The 17,668-nt window shown below is 36.4% G+C and overlaps 1 protein-coding gene across 4 annotated transcripts in view; it reads left to right on the forward strand.

Annotated features, from left to right (window-relative positions):
- USP28 (ubiquitin specific peptidase 28) overlaps positions 1-17,668 on the forward strand; it is a 60,459-nt gene that overhangs the window by 32,189 nt on the left and 10,602 nt on the right. For 3 of the 4 annotated variants that reach the window (XM_019753331.3, XM_019753335.3, XM_019753333.3), the window contains 9 exons: positions 322-395; positions 2,027-2,103; positions 3,925-4,073; positions 5,930-6,057; positions 8,528-8,623; positions 11,630-11,809; positions 13,767-13,987; positions 14,954-15,024; positions 16,411-16,639. In XM_019753331.3, coding sequence (XP_019608890.2) covers positions 322-395; positions 2,027-2,103; positions 3,925-4,073; positions 5,930-6,057; positions 8,528-8,623; positions 11,630-11,809; positions 13,767-13,987; positions 14,954-15,024; positions 16,411-16,639 — 1,225 coding nt within the window. Of the gene's footprint in view, positions 1-321; positions 396-2,026; positions 2,104-3,924; positions 4,074-4,352; positions 4,430-5,929; positions 6,058-8,527; positions 8,624-11,629; positions 11,810-13,766; positions 13,988-14,953; positions 15,025-16,410; positions 16,640-17,668 lie in introns of those variants that run through there. The other variant, XM_074335453.2, reaches the window with a different exon arrangement.

The following is a 17,668-nucleotide window of genomic DNA, read 5'->3' on the forward strand; positions in this document are numbered from 1 at the left end:
AGAGGACTACAATCCATTCTTTGGACGTTTTTTTAAGGCCCAGCTGGAAGATTTTGTTAGTTTGTTACAAGCAGATGTGGCTGGAAGTGATAGAGTTCCAGTTTCCTCCTAATCACAACTTAGAGGTTGCCTGATGTGCCTTCTGTTTTATCCGTAGTTGCTGGGTTCCAGCATTCCTAGTATCTTTATGATATTAGGCCCTCAAAAAGAAATCCTTTCATCGTAATAGAATCTTAGTCATTGGTGGGATAAAAGCAAATGTTCATTTCCCTAACTATAGTGTTGGCTCTAACTCTTCTGCCATTTGTACCTCTCTTATAGCAAGATGTGAGTGAATTCACACACAAGCTCCTGGATTGGCTAGAGGACGCGTTCCAGCTAGCTGTTAATGTTAAGTGAGTGTCGAGGATTTGTTTGTACATCCTTCTTACTCACAGTGGTCCAGTGAGAATTATAGCATGGGAGAAAATTACTTGTGTCAAGTAGAAATTGCTGTTTTTTAGCAAATCTCATGGGGTAGCCCCTCAGATATTTGTTGTGGTGTATCCCCATTGCCGATGGTTTTTCCCTCTGAGGATATAGATAATCATGTTAACGTACAATTTTTTACTAAAAGGGCCATAACTGTTAACTTTGTTAAGTCATAGTCTGTGCTGTAAAATGTATTAAAAGGTTAAATCAACCGTGGATGTAAACATGGGGGTATACTGTGGATACATTAAATTTAATCTAAGATGACTTATGAAGTCTAGAGCGTTAGAGAATAGCTTTTATTCCTGTCAGTCACAGACAGAAGTGAAATTCATGTCAAAGAATACAAATGTTCTTCATCTAATACAGGTGCTGAGAAATTTGTTTTCGAAATCGTTTTAACTCTAGGTAGAAGAAACACATAAAACAGCTTTGCAAATAGCAACTTAAATAATTAACAATTTAAGATGGGCTTGAAGAAATAAACTACAGTTGAGCTTGAACAACACAGGTTTGAACTTCATGGGTCCACATATATATGGATTTTTTCCAGTAAATATATTGGAAAAATTTTTGGAGATTTGTCACAATTTGAAAAAACTTGCAGACAAACCATGTAGCTTAGCTATATCAAAAAAAATTGAGAAATTATGTCATGAATGTGTAAATTATATGTACATATTTTATGATTTTCTTTTTTTAATTAGTTTTAAGAAGACGTTTTTAAAAAAAATTTATTGGGGAATATTGGGGAACAGTGTGTTTCTCCAGGGCCCATCATTTCCAAGTCATTGTCCTTTAATCTAGTTGTGGAGGGCACAGCTCACTGGCCCATGTGGGAATCGAACTGGCAACCCTGTTGTTCAGAGTTCGTGCTTTAACCAACTGCGCAATCTGGCCTCCCCCTCTTATGATTGTCTTAATGTTCCTTTTCTCTCGCTTACTTTGTTGTAAAAATGTAGTATATAAAACATATAACATACAAAATATGTGTTAACCTGACTATGTTATTGGTAAGGCTTCCCATCAGCAGTACGCTATTAGTATTTAGTTTTTAGGGAATCGAAAGTTGTAGTAGATTTTCAACTAGAGGGAATCGGTGCCCCTAATCCCCGCATTGTTCAAGGGTTGACTGTATTTTAATTCCATTACCATTGTGCCACTGTTTATTTGCAGAACTGCACAAGAGGATTCAGTGTTACCTCTATACTACTTCTAAACCTTTACAACATTCATCATTGGATATAGATGTATATATTCGGCGTATGCAAATACATGTTTTCTGCGTGTGTGGCTCCCCTGTTAGACTTTGACCTCCTTAAGGCCAGGGATCATGCCTTATTTTCTTTGTGTCTTCAGAATTTAGCACAAGGCTAGGCATATACTTATTTGTTCAATGAATGTTTGAACTGAAATAATCTGTTCCTTATTTTAGACTATACCTGCCTCTTTGGAGTTTGATGACAATGTACTGTGTTTGCTTATGACTGATGGTTGGGTTTTGTGTAGTGCTTATCTGATTCAAATGATACAGAGTTGTCTTCTTTTTTAAAAGCAATCCCAGGAACAAATCTGAAAATCCAATGGTGCAGCTATTCTACGGTACTTTCCTCACTGAAGGGGTTCGTGAAGGTAAACTTTCTGTTTTAAATGTTAATGCTAGTCCTGTGACCAAATCTATGTTACTGTGTCCATTTGGGGAGGCTGTATAATGAAAAGCCTTGAGAGTAAGACAAATGCAGGTCTGAATATTGGTTCTGTCTCTTAGTGTCTGTGTAATCGTGGGCAGACCATGGGAGCTCCTGGAACCTCAGTCTCTTCATCTATAAAACGAGCCCAGTCTTTATCTAAGAGTTGTTGTATTATATAATATTTGCACTGGCCAAATCTGGTATTAATGTCAGACATGCAGTGATGTTACTTAATTTTCTCTGAGTTGTTTTTTGTAATGCAATATCTAATCTCAAAAGGTTTTATTGAATTAGATTGCCGAAACTGTCTACTATAGAGGCATAAGCTGCATGTTGGACACATACGAGATGTGATTGGAAAATATGGTAAATGTTTACATTAAAAAATGTGTTACAGTAAAAGACACATTGCCATTAATCTCCCTCAAAATATTCTCCCTCACTTCTAACACACTTATCCCATCGTTCTTGCCACTTTCTGAAGAGTTCTGGAAGTCCTCTTTGTGAGTATCTTTATTTTATGCTCCATCATGACAACGCTCTGTGTCACACAGAACTTCTGGTATGACAATTTCTGTCAAATAAAAACATTACGGTGTATCCTCATCCACCTGATTCACCAGATCTGGCACCATGTGACTTCTGGCTCTTCCTCAAAGTCAAAATGACCATGAAAGGTAAACGTTTTGAATTGATTCAGGCAGGACACTGAGGCAGCCACGACAGCGCAACTAATGACACTCATGAAAGAGGATTTCCAGAAGTGCTTCAGAAAGTGGCAAGAATGATGGGATAAATTTGTTTGAACTTATGGGAGTATTTTGAGGGGGATTAATGGCAATGTGTCTTTTACTGTAATAGTCTTTTTTAAAATTTAAACATTCACTGTATTTTTGGATCATACTTCGTAAGCCTTTTTTTAACTGGAGTATTTTCAACACATACAAATAGACCAGTATAAAAACCCCATGAACTCAGTATCCATTAGCCCATGGCCAGTCATTTCCCATCTAATCCCTATGTACTTACTCCTCTGACATTCTTTTTAAAACCACCCAATACCACTGTCACTCAAAAAAAAATAGTATTTCTTAATATCAAATATCTAGTCAGTATTCAAATTGTTAATTTGTTTTATAATTATGTATATGGAGGGAGAGTTATTTATTTTTACAGTTTGTTTTAATAGGATTCAAATGTGGTTCATTTATGATTGGTTGATAATGTCTTTTAAGTCTCTTTTCAAAATCTGTACTCTTCCCCGTCATTCTTTTTTCTTGGTGTGTGTGTGTGTGTGTGTGTGTGTGTGTGTGTGTGTGTGTGTGTTTGAAGAAGCTGAATTACTGGTTCTCTAGTATTAGTATTCCCCCATACTCTGAAATTTTGCTGTTTGTATATCCGTGATACAGTTTAACATGTTCCTCTCTACTCCTCTTTTTGTAAATTGGTAGTTGGAGCTAGAGTTTGACTGGATTCAGGTAAGGCTTCTTTTGACAAGACAGATTCACAGGTGGTGGGACAGTCTTGGTTAGGAGGCATTTGCTATCTGAATGACGTCTTCCTTTTTGCAATGTTAGCAGCTAATGATCAATGCCTGGACTCTCTGGCTCATTAAAAGTTGCCAAACAGGCTTACTTACGTGCGCTTCTAAACAGTTCTCAGGATGTAGCTGAATTAAGATACTGTCTCTGTGGTACCAGAAAAAAAGACTTTAGATAGCATTAGTGATGTCTTTTAAAAAGCAATCTGTTTCTTTGTCTAGGAAAGCCCTTTTGTAACAATGAGACCTTCGGCCAGTATCCCCTTCAGGTAAATGGTTATCGCAACTTAGACGAATGTTTGGAAGGGGCCATGGTGGAGGGTGACATTGAGCTGCTTCCTTCCGATCATTCAGTGAAGTATGGACAAGAGGTGAGTTTGGGTAGTTTTATTTGGTATGCCAGTGACAAAGCCAGTTAAGTAGGACTGAGCTTTTTTGGCAAATGGTTTTCCCATCACATATTAAATAACTTTACAGTTAACAGAACTTGAACTAGTCTGAAGTTTCTCATGAGTTGATATGAGTTAGTGAGTCTTAGTATTTGATAAATAAATTCTTTACTAAAAGTATGAATTTGAGTTAATCATATAAAGGTTGTATGCTGCTTCTGATGTTTTAAGTATGATCAAGTTTCTCTCTTTCTGTTGAAGCCTACCTGTACCTGAGTAGGGAGAACCCTCTGCCTCCATATTTTCGGAGGGTAAAAGTACAGTGATTAACTCCTATGGTATGCCATTTAGAATATTTTCCCTATTATAGCATTTACTGTTTTCAATTGTAAATTTTGCCTTTGCTTTAAAATTTTTTTAATTTTATATTCATTTATTTATTTTTGTGGGTTGGAAAGAAAGGGGGAAGTTAAAGGGAGAGTAAGGGTAATTAATATCTCAAACTTTCAGCGGGATTAAGAATTAGTGAGTTGCATTTGTAGCATAATTGTCAGCACCACACAGCTCCACTACACAGAAAGGATTATTCTCCTTTCACCATATGTTTTGAGATAAAATTGTGGCTTCTCTGAGTCCAACTCAATAATTACTATAGGAGAAAGAAAAGCTTTCTTGAATTAAAATAGGGAGCCTAACATGAGCCTTGTTGAAGTGCATTAGCGGTGGAGCAGGGTTGGAACTGAGAGAGAATTACTGCCTCCCTAGCTTTTCAAGGAAAGTGCTAATTCCTGATTGGGAGGCATGACATCTGCACCATCTGTGCAGAGCTGATGCATTCTTTTAAAAAGAAAAGAAGTGTTCATTAGCTACTTAGCCCTCTGGAGACTTTTATTCAAGGGTGGGAACTCTTTATAAAATATTTATAAACAAAATCATTATGCTTGTTTAGATTTAGCCCTGAGTTAGTCAGACGGGCTATCTGGATTCACCTTGTGCCGACAAGGGTATGTGAAGGGAACATAGTTGTTTGTATCTTTGGTAAAGGGAACATTTTAAGGCTGTTCATGCAGACCTCTGGCATACAGGTGAATTGAACAGAAATGCCTTTCCTGTTTGAGCTTTTCCTCATCAGTGATCAGTGACAGTTGAGATCTTTTGTATAAGTCAGGGCTTTCCTTTCTTGAAACTTAAGGTAACATTGTAAGTTCATTTGTCTGGGTCCCTTAGGAGACATCTGTAAATTCTTGGAATTTAGAGATTTTCTGAGAAACTTGAGAAGTCATAATCATGAGGCTATTTCAAGTTTCCTTTTTATATATAAAGGGGATTCAGATTATGTTAATAGACTATAAATAAATAGTATATAATATATACACACATTTTTGGGTTTTTTTTAGCTAATTCATGGAGGCATTTGTCTCCTTAGTTACATGCTGCTGAGATCATAGTTTTTAATTCTTTGGTTAGGCTAGCCATTGTCTTCCGGTTTTGAATCTCTTTTCAGTAGTGATGACTTAATGTATGAGTTGTGTAGGTGCTTAGTGCAGTTCACATATTTAAGGGTGGTTATTTCTGAGGATGACATTTGAGCAGCACACTGTTGACTGGCTCATAAATTTGGAGTATTCAGGAATGTTTAACCATATTCTCTAAGAGGGCATGATTCTAAGTGGTCATTTCCTTTCGGATTTAAGATGAAACAAAAGCTCTAGTATGAGTTTGATTTGAATATAAATCCTATACCAAAAAAAACAAATATGATGAGGAATATTTTGTATCTGGCTATTGCCATTTCCTAAAAATAACTTATTTCTCCTACATTTCTATTCCTGACATAGTGTTGGTTTACAAAGCTACCTCCAGTGTTGACCTTTGAACTCTCAAGATTTGAGTTCAATCAGTCCCTTGGTCAGCCAGAGAAAATTCACAATAAGCTGGAATTTCCTCAGATCATTTATATGGACAGGTGAGTTCTGTGGTTGATTGTCTTCTTGATGCATTGCAGCAGAAGTTAGTCCATAGGTTGGTGCAAAAGTAATTGTGGTTTAAAAGGTTAAAAATAATTGCAAAAACCGCAGTTGCTTTTGAACCAACCTGATATATTGTGCACAGGAATTACCTGGAGGTCTTGATAATATACGAATTTGGATTCAGTGAATCTAGGTTGGGGCCCAAGAGTTTGCATTTCTAAGAAACTCTCATGGTGATGCTAATGATGCTTCTGATCTCTGGACCATAATTTGAGAAGCTAGGCTTTAGGTGAAAGCCCTGCTAATTTGGGGGTGAAGATAGTATGTGGAGTAACCATAGTGTATTAATTCTTTCTAGTCCGGTTTATTGATGTATAGTTGACATACAAAAAAAAGTTACCATTCTTAGGTGTACAGCCATTGAGTTTTGACACATGTAGATAGCCTAGTAACCACCATCACAGCCAAGATACAGAATATTTCCATCACCCAAAAGGTACCCTTGTGCCCCTTTGCAGTCCATCCCTTTTCCCCACTCCCAGGCCTTGGCAAACCACTTACTTGTTTTCTGGCCCTATAGTTACGCATTTCTAGAATGTCATAATTAGTAACATTAATATTCAATATGTACCCCGTTGTGGCTTTTTTCATTTATGATTATGTTTTTGGGATTCATCCATGTTGTTGCATGTATTAGTGATTTGTTGCTTCATATATTGAGTAGTATTCCATTGCATGGATGTACCACAATTTTCCATTTGCCAGTTGATGGACATTTCAGATGAATTTTCAGGCTACTATGAATAAAGTTGCTATGAACATTCACATAAAATTCTTGGTGTGGTTTTTAGTGCTTCTGGGTATAATACCCAGGAGTGACATTGCTGGGTTGCATGAAAAATGTATGTTTAGCTTTATAAGAAATTTCCAAGCTGTTTTCTAAAGTGGTGGTACAGTTTTGCATCCTACCAGCATTGTGTGAGAGCTCCATTGGCTCCAAATCCTCGCCAATATGTGGGTTTAGCAGTCTTTCTAATTTTAGCCATTATAGTAGATTTGTAGGAATACCTTTTTTTCCTTCTTATTTGTATTTCTGTGATAACGATGTTGAGCATCTTTTCATGTACTTAACTAATGGTCATTTGTATATTTTCTTTGGTGAAGTGTCTGTTCAAACCTTTTGCGTACTTTTTAACTGGGTTGGTTGTATTCTTACTGAATTGTAAGAGTCCTTTATATATTTTAGATACAAATCCAAGTATTTTCTGTCTATGCTGTCTCTATTTTCTTTCAGTGTTTTAGAAAAGCAGGAGTTTTAGTTTTCATGAAGTGTAATATATCAGTTTTTCTGTCATAGTTTGTGTTTTTGGTGTTCTAATTAAGAAATGTTTGCCAACCCAAGGTCACAAAGATTTTCTTCTATTTTTCCTTTCTAAAAAAATTGTAATTTGAACTCTTACGTTCATGATTCACGCCTATGACCCATTTGGAGTTTATTTATAGTACGAGATAAATTTGTTTTTTTTCTTTTTTCGTAATAAAGGGGGAAAGAAGGTATGTGGATGTATTCTAGCACCATTTGTTGAAAAGACTCTTCTTTCCCCCATTGAATTACCTTGGTATTTTTGTCAAAAATTAATTAAACTTATATTTGTGGGTCAATTTCTGTCTATTGTCTAATCTTACGCCAGTGCCACATTGTCTTGATTCCTGTGGTTTTATTGTAAATCTTGACATCAGATAGTGTAATTCCTCCAACATTTTCTTTTTTCAAAATTATTTTGGCTATTCTCGTCCTTTGCATTTCCATAAAAATGTTAGAATCAGCTTGTTAGTTTCTATTTAAGAGCGATTGGGATTGTATTGAATCTATAGATTAATTGGGGGAAATTGACATCTTAATAATTTTTACTCCTTTAATCCATTTATTTAAGTCTTTGAATTTCTGTCATCAATTTTGTAATTTTTAGTGTACAAGGCTTGCACATATCTGTTAATCCCCAAATTCTTGTTTAATGTTACTGTAATCTTTTTTTAATTCTACTTTCCATTTGTTCTTTATGAGTATACAGAAATGCAATAGATATTTTCCTCTTTTTTAATTGACTTCGTATCTTTTGGCTTTGCTAAATTCGCTTATTAGTTGTGATGCATTTTTGTGGATGCCTTGAGATTTTCTATGTACATGACCATGCCATCTGTAACTAAAGGCAGTTCTCCTTCTTCCTTTACTATCTGTATGCCTTGTATTTCTTTTCTTTCTTTTTTTTTTTTTTTAATGTCATTACACTCGCTGTTCCTCCCTGGAGAAAGGTTTCAGTCTTTACCATTAAGTATGATGTTAGCTCTGTGTTTACATAGATACCCTTTGTCTGATTAAGGAAGTTTCCTTGTATCCCTAGTTTGCTGAGACTGTGTCATTAATGTTTTTAAATATAAATTGTGTTTGTGGTCTTATTTGCTTAGGTACATGTATAGGAGCAAAGAGCTTATTCGAAGTAAGAGAGAGAGTATTCGAAAGTTGAAGGCAGAAGTAGAAGTCCTACAACAAAAACTGGAAAGGTAAGTCGTGCTTAGAAATATGAAAGAGTAGAACATTAAAATCAAATAATTTGCTTATATTTAAAATTAATTCAGAGTTAAGTATGAACTAATATGTTTTATAAAGTAGCTAAGAAAATTTTTCTAAGTGTGAAGGAGTCTTCACAATGAGCTAATTAATCGTATTCATGGGCAGAGTAGTCCCAGGGGACTTAAGTGACCCCGAGTCACACAGTGTATTGCAGAGAACCGAAGTGCTGATTTTATAGCCCTTTACTTTTTCTACTCCCCTTGCCATCTTTTTCACAAACATGAAAAACTTAACTGTCACAGTACTCCAATCCCTTTGTCTTGGGAAAACAGTTTCTGGAGTGTCTAGGAAAGGTAAAATAAAATAAAATAAACCACAATGCGGTTCTACCTAGAGCACCGCTAACTGCTTAAAAGGGCTAATATTTCTGACACATACAAAGTCCTTTGTCTTATGGGGAATCGTTCCCTTTTGTTCATTTATTTTGCACTGTTTCTGTTGGAGTCACCCTATGACTTCTAAGGAGGAGTCAGTGTAATTTTTTTCTAGTCAAGATAGAGCCTATTGATTTAGTATTTAAGAAGGACTCCTATACAGTATCAGTAGATTTTTCCCCGTTTATCTGCTTAACAATTTTGCTACTACCACCACCCTACCTCTACCCACTTGGTTACAGGTCATTAATTTCCCTGAGAGGCAACACTTTCCATGCCTTGCACCTATAGGTCCCCCCTCCCCCCGCGTCCTCTCTCTCACTTAGGAGGAACTTGTCCAAAACATATGGTGATGGACCATCTATTTGTCTTAATATAGACTTAAACTGAGGATTGATTCCTCATATACTGTCCTGGAAGTGATTTACAGGACTCGACCTATAGGAGTATTTTACTTTTAAGGCTTTAGTGATACTTTGTAAGATTGGAAAGTTTTAAATATATGATAGCTCAAAAATACTCGATTTATCAGTAACTAATAAAGTATTCTGGCTTATTTAGATTTTAAGGTAGTGTTTCAGAGCATTTTCAGTATGATTTTACTGGTTTTTTCAATAAAATGACTTTTTAAATTTCAGGTAATTTTTCCTGGGTAATTTTTTTAAAAAATTGCTTGTCTATGTGTACTCCTGGGAAAATATACAAGAAATTATTAATGGATACTATTAGGTAGTAGAACTGAGATGGGGTTGGCTGACTTTCATGGTTTGTTTTATACTTTTTGTATTTGATTTTTCCTACCAGGTACTTGTATTACTTTTATCATTTAAAAAAAATTAAAAATGTTCACCATTTCTTCTCAGATACCTTGATATAATATTAAAAACAAGATTTTTTATGTACATTATAGGCATCTTTTTTGAAACTACTTTTGCTCTGATTCTACTGAATTAATATAGGTGCTGCATTGTATGAAGTAGTTGGTCTAAAGGAATTCAGTAGAAGAACAGGAAAATGATTGTCATAAAATTGAAGATAAGTTTCTTAGAGAAGTCTTTTTCTGAAATTTTACATGAGTATCATATTAAAATACAGCACAGTTGGGAAGAGTTACAGATATAAAACGCTGGCTTAAAATCCTATGACAGGTTATTAATGTCACATTGCTCGTAAGAAAATGTTTCCTTTGGTTCAGGCCAGTCTTGTATTGATTAATTCTTTCAACAAACACTGAGGGCTTAAGACATATTAACTATGTCTATGGGATAGACGAGAGGTTTAGTTTGTGTACTGTAGGAATTCATGAGGGGAGAGGTTCTTTCCAGCATTGGGGGGAATGGCATATTGAGGGATATTTCATGAAGAAAGTAAATCTTGAACGATTAAAATAGAGAGTAGATAAGATAATAGCATCTGGAATTAAGGCAAGGAAGTACATCTAAGGAATAGAACAGTTCTTTAAGGTTCCACTAACGTTACATATTCAACATCCTTTTCAATGAAGCTGTAATTCTCTGTGACAGCCAGACCCACGGGAGAAATCATTCTCTCTCTCCTTTAAATCAGTGAAGATGAAGTGTCTTTGTTACGTACCCTCTAACATGGAGTTGACTTTGAGTTGCGCCATATTTATTTTCCACTAGTATTTTCATTTCATAATGTCCTTTTTAATATAGAAACAGACAATTATTATTCTTCCTAGTTCTATACCTATTTCTTTCTTTTCACTTTATTCAGAGAAGAAAATGTGGAGTGACTCTATCCTTTGTAAATGTAATCCCAGAATTATAGTTTACCTGTACCAAGCAGTCAAACAGTTTAATTACTATTTAAACTGTTTACTAGAGTGAACTGTATAATTCATTAAAGTAAATCTTTTTACTGAGTCTAACATTCTAGTAATGGCAGAATATTGGATATTATTAAAATAATTTGTTAGTTACTTTTGGTTCCATATTTAAGATATTTATTATTTAGTAATCCCAAAGAAATCTTTAATAATTTATGCCTGCCTATGCTATTGAATGAGTGTATGAATAATAGGGTACTTAGGGCGCTGCAAAAGGAAAAATTGCCAGTTTTCTGAAACTCAGACTTTTATCAACATCTACTTCTCATTTTCAGCTTTCTTTCATTTTTCCTAATCGCAAAGTAGTTGATCTAAAAGACAGCAAGGGAAAAGCACTTGGGTAGTAATTCACCAGCATTATTTTCAGATTTGAGTGCTGGTAATATTGCTGTTTTTCTTTAAGAAGCAGAATTTATGACCAGGGCCTAAATGTGATACTATATCAAGAGGAAGCATAACTGACATGACTTTGATTAGGAGCACATTTGAAATGTTTTCTGCCAGGTATTCAAATTTAGATGGTTAGAAATTTTTACTTTTGTAGTTAGAGAATTTTGCCCTATAGATTGTTTGAGTAACATATTAGATATTATATAGTATTTAGGAATAAGCCTTTCCATTGACTCTTCACACAATAACAGATCTTTTGTCAGCAAGCGTCAAAATTCGAGACAGACATGGACAGTTAGAATAGCACTGTCTTTGCCTCATAGGTATGTGAAGTACGGCTCGGGCCCAGCTCGGTTCCCACTCCCGGACATGCTGAAATATGTTATTGAATTTGCTAGTACAAAACCTGCCTCAGAAAGCTCGACGTCTCAAAGTGACACGAGCATGACATTACCACTTTCTTCAGTGCACTGCCCGGTTTCTGACCTGACATCCAAGGAAAGGTAATAAAAACAAAGCAAAATATACGAGTGTGTATGTATGCATGTTTTTTTTTTTTTTTTTTTTTTTTTTGGTTTAATTTGAAATATGTGTCATCTTTCTACCTGTTCAACACTTACCCCATAGGAGCTCAAGGGCTGTGAACTCTGTATTAAGGGGAGGATTTTGCCAGCCCCAGTTCCTACAGGTGCACTCATCTTGCCCACAGGGGAGCTGGGATTATTTCAGAGGCTTGAACTGTCTGGAAGAGTTTTGATGCTCCACCAGGGCTGCCCTGTTTTGAGCTAGCTATAAGACAGCTGCCACTAAAGGCCTTTCTCAGAGGAAACCTCAGCCCTGCTCTCCCAAATGTCTTATTCTCCTGTTTGCTGAAAAGTGTGCATGACTAAGTAAACATCAAGGGAAGAGAGACTTATTCACAAACAGAAATTTTAAACATGAAAAGAACTGGCTAGAAATGGAAGCCCAGGCTAGAGGGGCTTAACTAGTGAAGAAACGGAGCCTTCTGACTCTGTTCCAGCTCAGCCCCCTGCACCAGCCGCGTGGCCTGGAGGAACCACCAGGGCTCTCTCGGATCAATTGTGATTGGGTGCGTCTTGACTGATAAAAACACTAGAAACCATAAAAAAAGGGTTAGCATTTTAAGTTTAAGAAACCCAACCATTTCCCCAACTCGACCCCCCCACACACGTGTTAATACTGATTTATCCGTGTGTGTGCATAGAAGGGCATATCTGGGTAGAACAGACCACGTGTTAAGGACGATTATCTCCCGAGGGTGACACGGTAAGTCAGGGTGGGGGGTTCGTTCTTTTCTGCTTATGCTCTTCCTCTGGGTGTGTCATACAGTGTTTTCAGGCTCTTTGTGACATATAAGTGGTTTTAGTTTTTAAAAAGTAGTTGGGCAGTCTGTTTGATCACATAAAATAATACTGCATACCGCCTGATATTACTGGATTTTAAAGTTACTCTGTGTGTGTGTGTGTGTGTGTTTTCTGAGATATCTGCTCTCTTGCTTATGTTGGGCTTATTTTTCCATATATATGGTTCCTTTGGGAAGAGGTTTTCTCCATTATTTCATGTGTGAGAGAGCAGGTGAGAGGAGTAGGGAGTTAGGGTTTCTTCTAAGTTGAAGCCAAAGGAAGTTTATGTTCTTCAGTTTTGGTGTGAAACAGAAACCTAAGTATAATTAGAAGCTTATATTCCTGCCGGTTTGTCAATGTGCAGTTTGTTTGACAATAGTTAATTAGTAGATAAATTAACATTTACTTTACATGTTTTATTCTCAGTTAGCTTAGGGCAGTGGTGTAAAGAAGCTAACATTTATATTTTAGATCTGAGTATGAATTACTTACCTGAGGCTCCTGCCTGTCCCTGGGTATTTAGCGAAGGAGTGATAGAGCTGGGATTGTCTGCCTCTATGTCCTGCCTGCTGTTACTTTTCCAGGATGCTACCTAGTTTGTATTCCTTTGAGTTAGATGTTCAGATGATACTTCGTTTTCCTTGTTCTGCATATTTTCTTCCTGGATTCATCTGTCCATCCTACTTTAGTCAGTTGCTTCTTGGAAACTCTATAGTTGATTCCTTGATTCTTCCATTCCAGTCTTCATGTTCTCTCTCCTCCCTTCTTCATGAGAGGCATTATAACAAGTCATTAGAGAACATGAGCCATAGACTCAGGTAGATCTGGGTTTAATCCCTCTTCATCATTTACTAGCTGTATGAATTTGGGTAAGTTGCTTAATTTTTCTAAATCTTAGGTTTGTAATTGGATAATAGGGATAGTAATAGTATCTGTCTCATAACAAGTTTTTTTAAAATGAGATGATACATATAAAGTAAATACCAGCTTACAGTTGTACTTTTCCATATAGCAGCTTGCTTTACAAAGTGCATTAATTTAGGCCACGGCACATTTTGGAAATTATCATATTTACATGATTTCTGTCTTCCTTCAGCGCAAGTAAAGAAAGCGCTTCTCAGGATGTTGAAAGTACTTTTTCTTCTTCTGAGGATTCTCTGCACAAGACTAAGACAATGAACCAGCCACTTCCATCTTCCCGGTCGTCCATGGAAATGCCTGAGCACCCCGCTCCTCGGACAGTCACAGATGAGGAGATCACCTTTGTGAAGAGCTGTCTTCAGAGGTGGAGGAGTGAGATTGAACAAGATATACAAGGTTGGCTCTTTTAGAATTGGTCACACAATTACTCTTTGCCTTTTCTGTTTGTTTGAGTATTTGGAAGTTAGGCACCTTGGATATACTTCCTGCCCTTGCCATATACACTGTTGGGTTTTGGCATGGGATTGTGACTTCTGTCATACTTTCAGTTCCTGCAAGATTGGACCGCACACACTCCCATTATACAACTATGGAAAGATCCCTCCTAGGTTCCCTCCACAACATTTCGGGAAATTCCTTAGGCACTCATGACCATCTTTAGGTAGGATTTTTCTGTATCTGCTGATTTTTTTTTTTTTTTTTTTTTTTCCTGCAGTTTATCTGAACTCTGGCTGCAGTTAACCTAAACTTAGAATTTACCTTTCCTGGATTTCCGCTTTTGAAATTCTTTTCTATATGAAGTATGCTTTACTGAAGGTTAATGAGGCAGAGAATATTTGAGAAATGCACACAATATAAAATTGAATTATTCAGTGTTGTATTCTTAAAGGTCCTTTAGTCTCATGGTCACGGTCATGTTGCTCAGACATTTCCTCCTCCCCTTTCTCCTTTTATCTGGGGAGCAAAAAAATAAAAATGAAAATCCAGATTCCTCCCAAGTTCTCATTCACAGAAGTTTAGCCCTGCCTTACTCTGCCACCTTCTTTCAGGTGCTGTCTCTGGGACGTTTATTTTACACCCAAGTGACTCATTAAGATTCTTTTCTAAATAGGCTCTTTCTTCTTTAACAAATTTTGGTGCCAATTATGAGAGATAATTTTTTAAAATTTGAATGTAATTATATTAAACTAAAAGCCTTTGTAACGTAAAGCACTAGCTGATTTAAAACTGTGTACTCCTTCGTGGTTCATAGAGTGAAGTTGAAATCATCAGAACCCCAGATACAGATAAGAAATACTCTGCTTAGTTGAAGCAGCCTATGTGATATAGAAATCATTTTAACTAAGTATTCTTTTTTAACAGATTTAAAGAATTGTATTGCAAGCACTACCCAGACTATTGAGCAGATGTACTGTGATCCTCTCCTTCGTCAGGTAGAATGAAATTGAGGGGAAAGTAGTCAAGGCATGTTCTAATGGTGCTAATGGTAGATACAAAAAGGATATTGGATAGTTTTCTTTGAAACTGAATGGAAACCTTCCTGAGATATAAGAGTAAACTTAGGAAAGAAATAGGTCATGTTCTGTTTCTGTATTTTAGACTTAAAAAAAGCAATATATCTCTTGCCACCAATAGAACCCCAAATATATTTGTTTTGATTCTGCCACGTTGTTATTTCTTTGATATATTAGAAAGGTTCGCTGTCAAGTATTAATAAAAATTTCTCATTTGATGGTAATTTAAGTAGTACAATGGGGAAAACCTGAACTAGGGGGCCGCTTACCTATCCTTTGTAAAGCGCCATGAGCCTTCGTTTAGCAGCATGCGTTCAAGCTTTATCTCTCTAATGACTCCAAAAGGGTGGTAGGCAGGGCAGAAATTCTTACTATCCACGTAAATTTTTGTCTAGAATAACATTCTGGGGGAAAAGAGATTCCAGGTAGGGGCGTGATCTCTTAGTGGCTTCTGTGTTGGTGGCTGGAGGAAAAGAGTTCTGTTTCCAGGGCTGCCTGGAGGCACAGTTTTGTTGCAGAGCAGGATTGCATCATGTCAACTTTGGGTTTTCCCCATTTTCTCTTTTGTATTATTTTAAAAATTTCATCAGTAAAAACATGTCAAGGTACTAATTAAATGTAACTTTAATTAGATTCTATGACTGACTTTCCCATTTTCATCCAGTGTTACTTAGCAATTAAGTATGGCTGTGTTTTCTCTATATTGAAAAAAGAAACACTTTTCAAATGTTGAAACAAACAAATATATGTGGTTAAAAGGGTCTTCACCCAGATAAGTGGATGATTACTCACAAGAAGAGACGTAGGAACCATGTGACTGATTCATAGTGAAATATGCTAACTTAAATTTTGGTACCAAATAAAATAGGCATAGAACAAGATATAGGCACTAAACTTGTTATAGGTCCCAAATATGGTAAATGTTTTCTTAACATGAATGGTCAAGGTGATTCTATTTTAGATCAACTAAGTTTGGAATTGGGAGGATAAATAGGTCTAGGTTATCTTTAGTTTTAAATCTGTAATCGTAAGAATGTAGAGTTGAATGAGGCCTCAAAGAGGTCATTAGTTCAACTGGCTGGTTTTAAAAATTCAGGAACTGAGACATAGTTGGTAGCTTCCAAGGCTGTGATTTTGTTAGTTCATCTTAAACTCCGTAAGATGTTTTGATGTGAACCCTGTTATCAAACACATGTATAATTAGTTTTCTTATGTCTGGTAGTTGGGAATAATTTTGAATGTTAAGAACCTAAACTTTGTCAGATTACTTTGCTGAATCTGAGGAATATGCCATCTGATTTGCAGGTGCCTTATCGTTTGCACGCAGTTCTAGTTCATGAAGGACAAGCAAATGCTGGACACTACTGGGCGTATATCTACAATCAACCCCGACAAGTCTGGCTCAAGTACAATGACATCTCTGTTACTGAATCTTCCTGGGAAGAACTTGAAAGAGATTCCTACGGAGGCCTGCGAAATGTTAGTGCTTACTGTCTGATGTACATTAACGACAAGCTACCCCACTTCAATGCAGGTAAAAGTATCTTAGCAGAAGCCAGACCTGGGGGGAAATCTGTCCTGTTCAGGGAAGGGGGAGAAGTCTTGCAGTTTCAAAAAGAATTTTAAACTAGAATTTATTATAAAGTAATAATGCATTTAAAAAAATACAAACAGTACAAAAGAGAATAAAAAGGGAAAATGAGTTTGCTTTCCTGCTTCCAGCCTTGAACCCAACAAGTATTCATTATTAGGCTTCTTGCGTTGTCTTCAAGAAATGCTCTATGCAGATGCTAGATTTTATTTATTGCCATCTCTCTCACCCCATTTTTTTCCCCAGATGGGCTATTGATCCATTCTATTCTGCATCTTTTTCATTAATCTGTATCCTAGCAATCTCTATACTTTCATAAATAAAACCAACTCATTCTTTTAAACAACTGCATAGTAATCCCATTACATGGACTATGTATATAACTTATTAAACCAGCCTCTCATTGATAGACTCTTAAATTGTCCTTAGTTTTCTTTTTTAGTGACATTTTTGTACCCTTTGGAAAATAGCTAAATTTCACAAGTGGATTTGCCTGAATAACTCCATACTTCTCATAATACTACTTACTAATGCGAAGCGCAGTCATACTTACCAATTATATTGGTACTTTACTCCTTACCGCATGCTTTCAAACTTTATTTCTCTGGTAGCAGAACTCTAAAAGGGAGGTAGGCAGAGTAGGAATTCTTACTATCCACATTTTCCAGCTGAGGTTCTCTAGTTGTTCGGAGTCATACAGCCAGTAAATAAATGGCAGGCCCTCGATTCAAATCCAGTTCTGACTCCAAATTCTGTGCTGTTTTCCATTTACATTATTCTCTCTTCCTTTCACATCTTCTCTGAGAGCTCTTATGGCTACCATTTCACATCTAAGATCATAGAAGGTGTTCTCATTTGTTATTCATACCTTACTGTGTTGCATAGGTAAGAAAACATGTACGGCACTTTGTCCAGGCAGCACGTTGTCTTTCTGATTTGCTAGTGAGGTTGGGAGACGGGGAGTGGAGAGAA

This window comes from Rhinolophus sinicus, chromosome 14, assembly GCF_057876585.1.
Source record: "Rhinolophus sinicus isolate RSI-liver-muscle chromosome 14, RSI-T2T, whole genome shotgun sequence".
Classification (NCBI taxonomy): domain Eukaryota; kingdom Metazoa; phylum Chordata; class Mammalia; order Chiroptera; family Rhinolophidae; genus Rhinolophus; species Rhinolophus sinicus.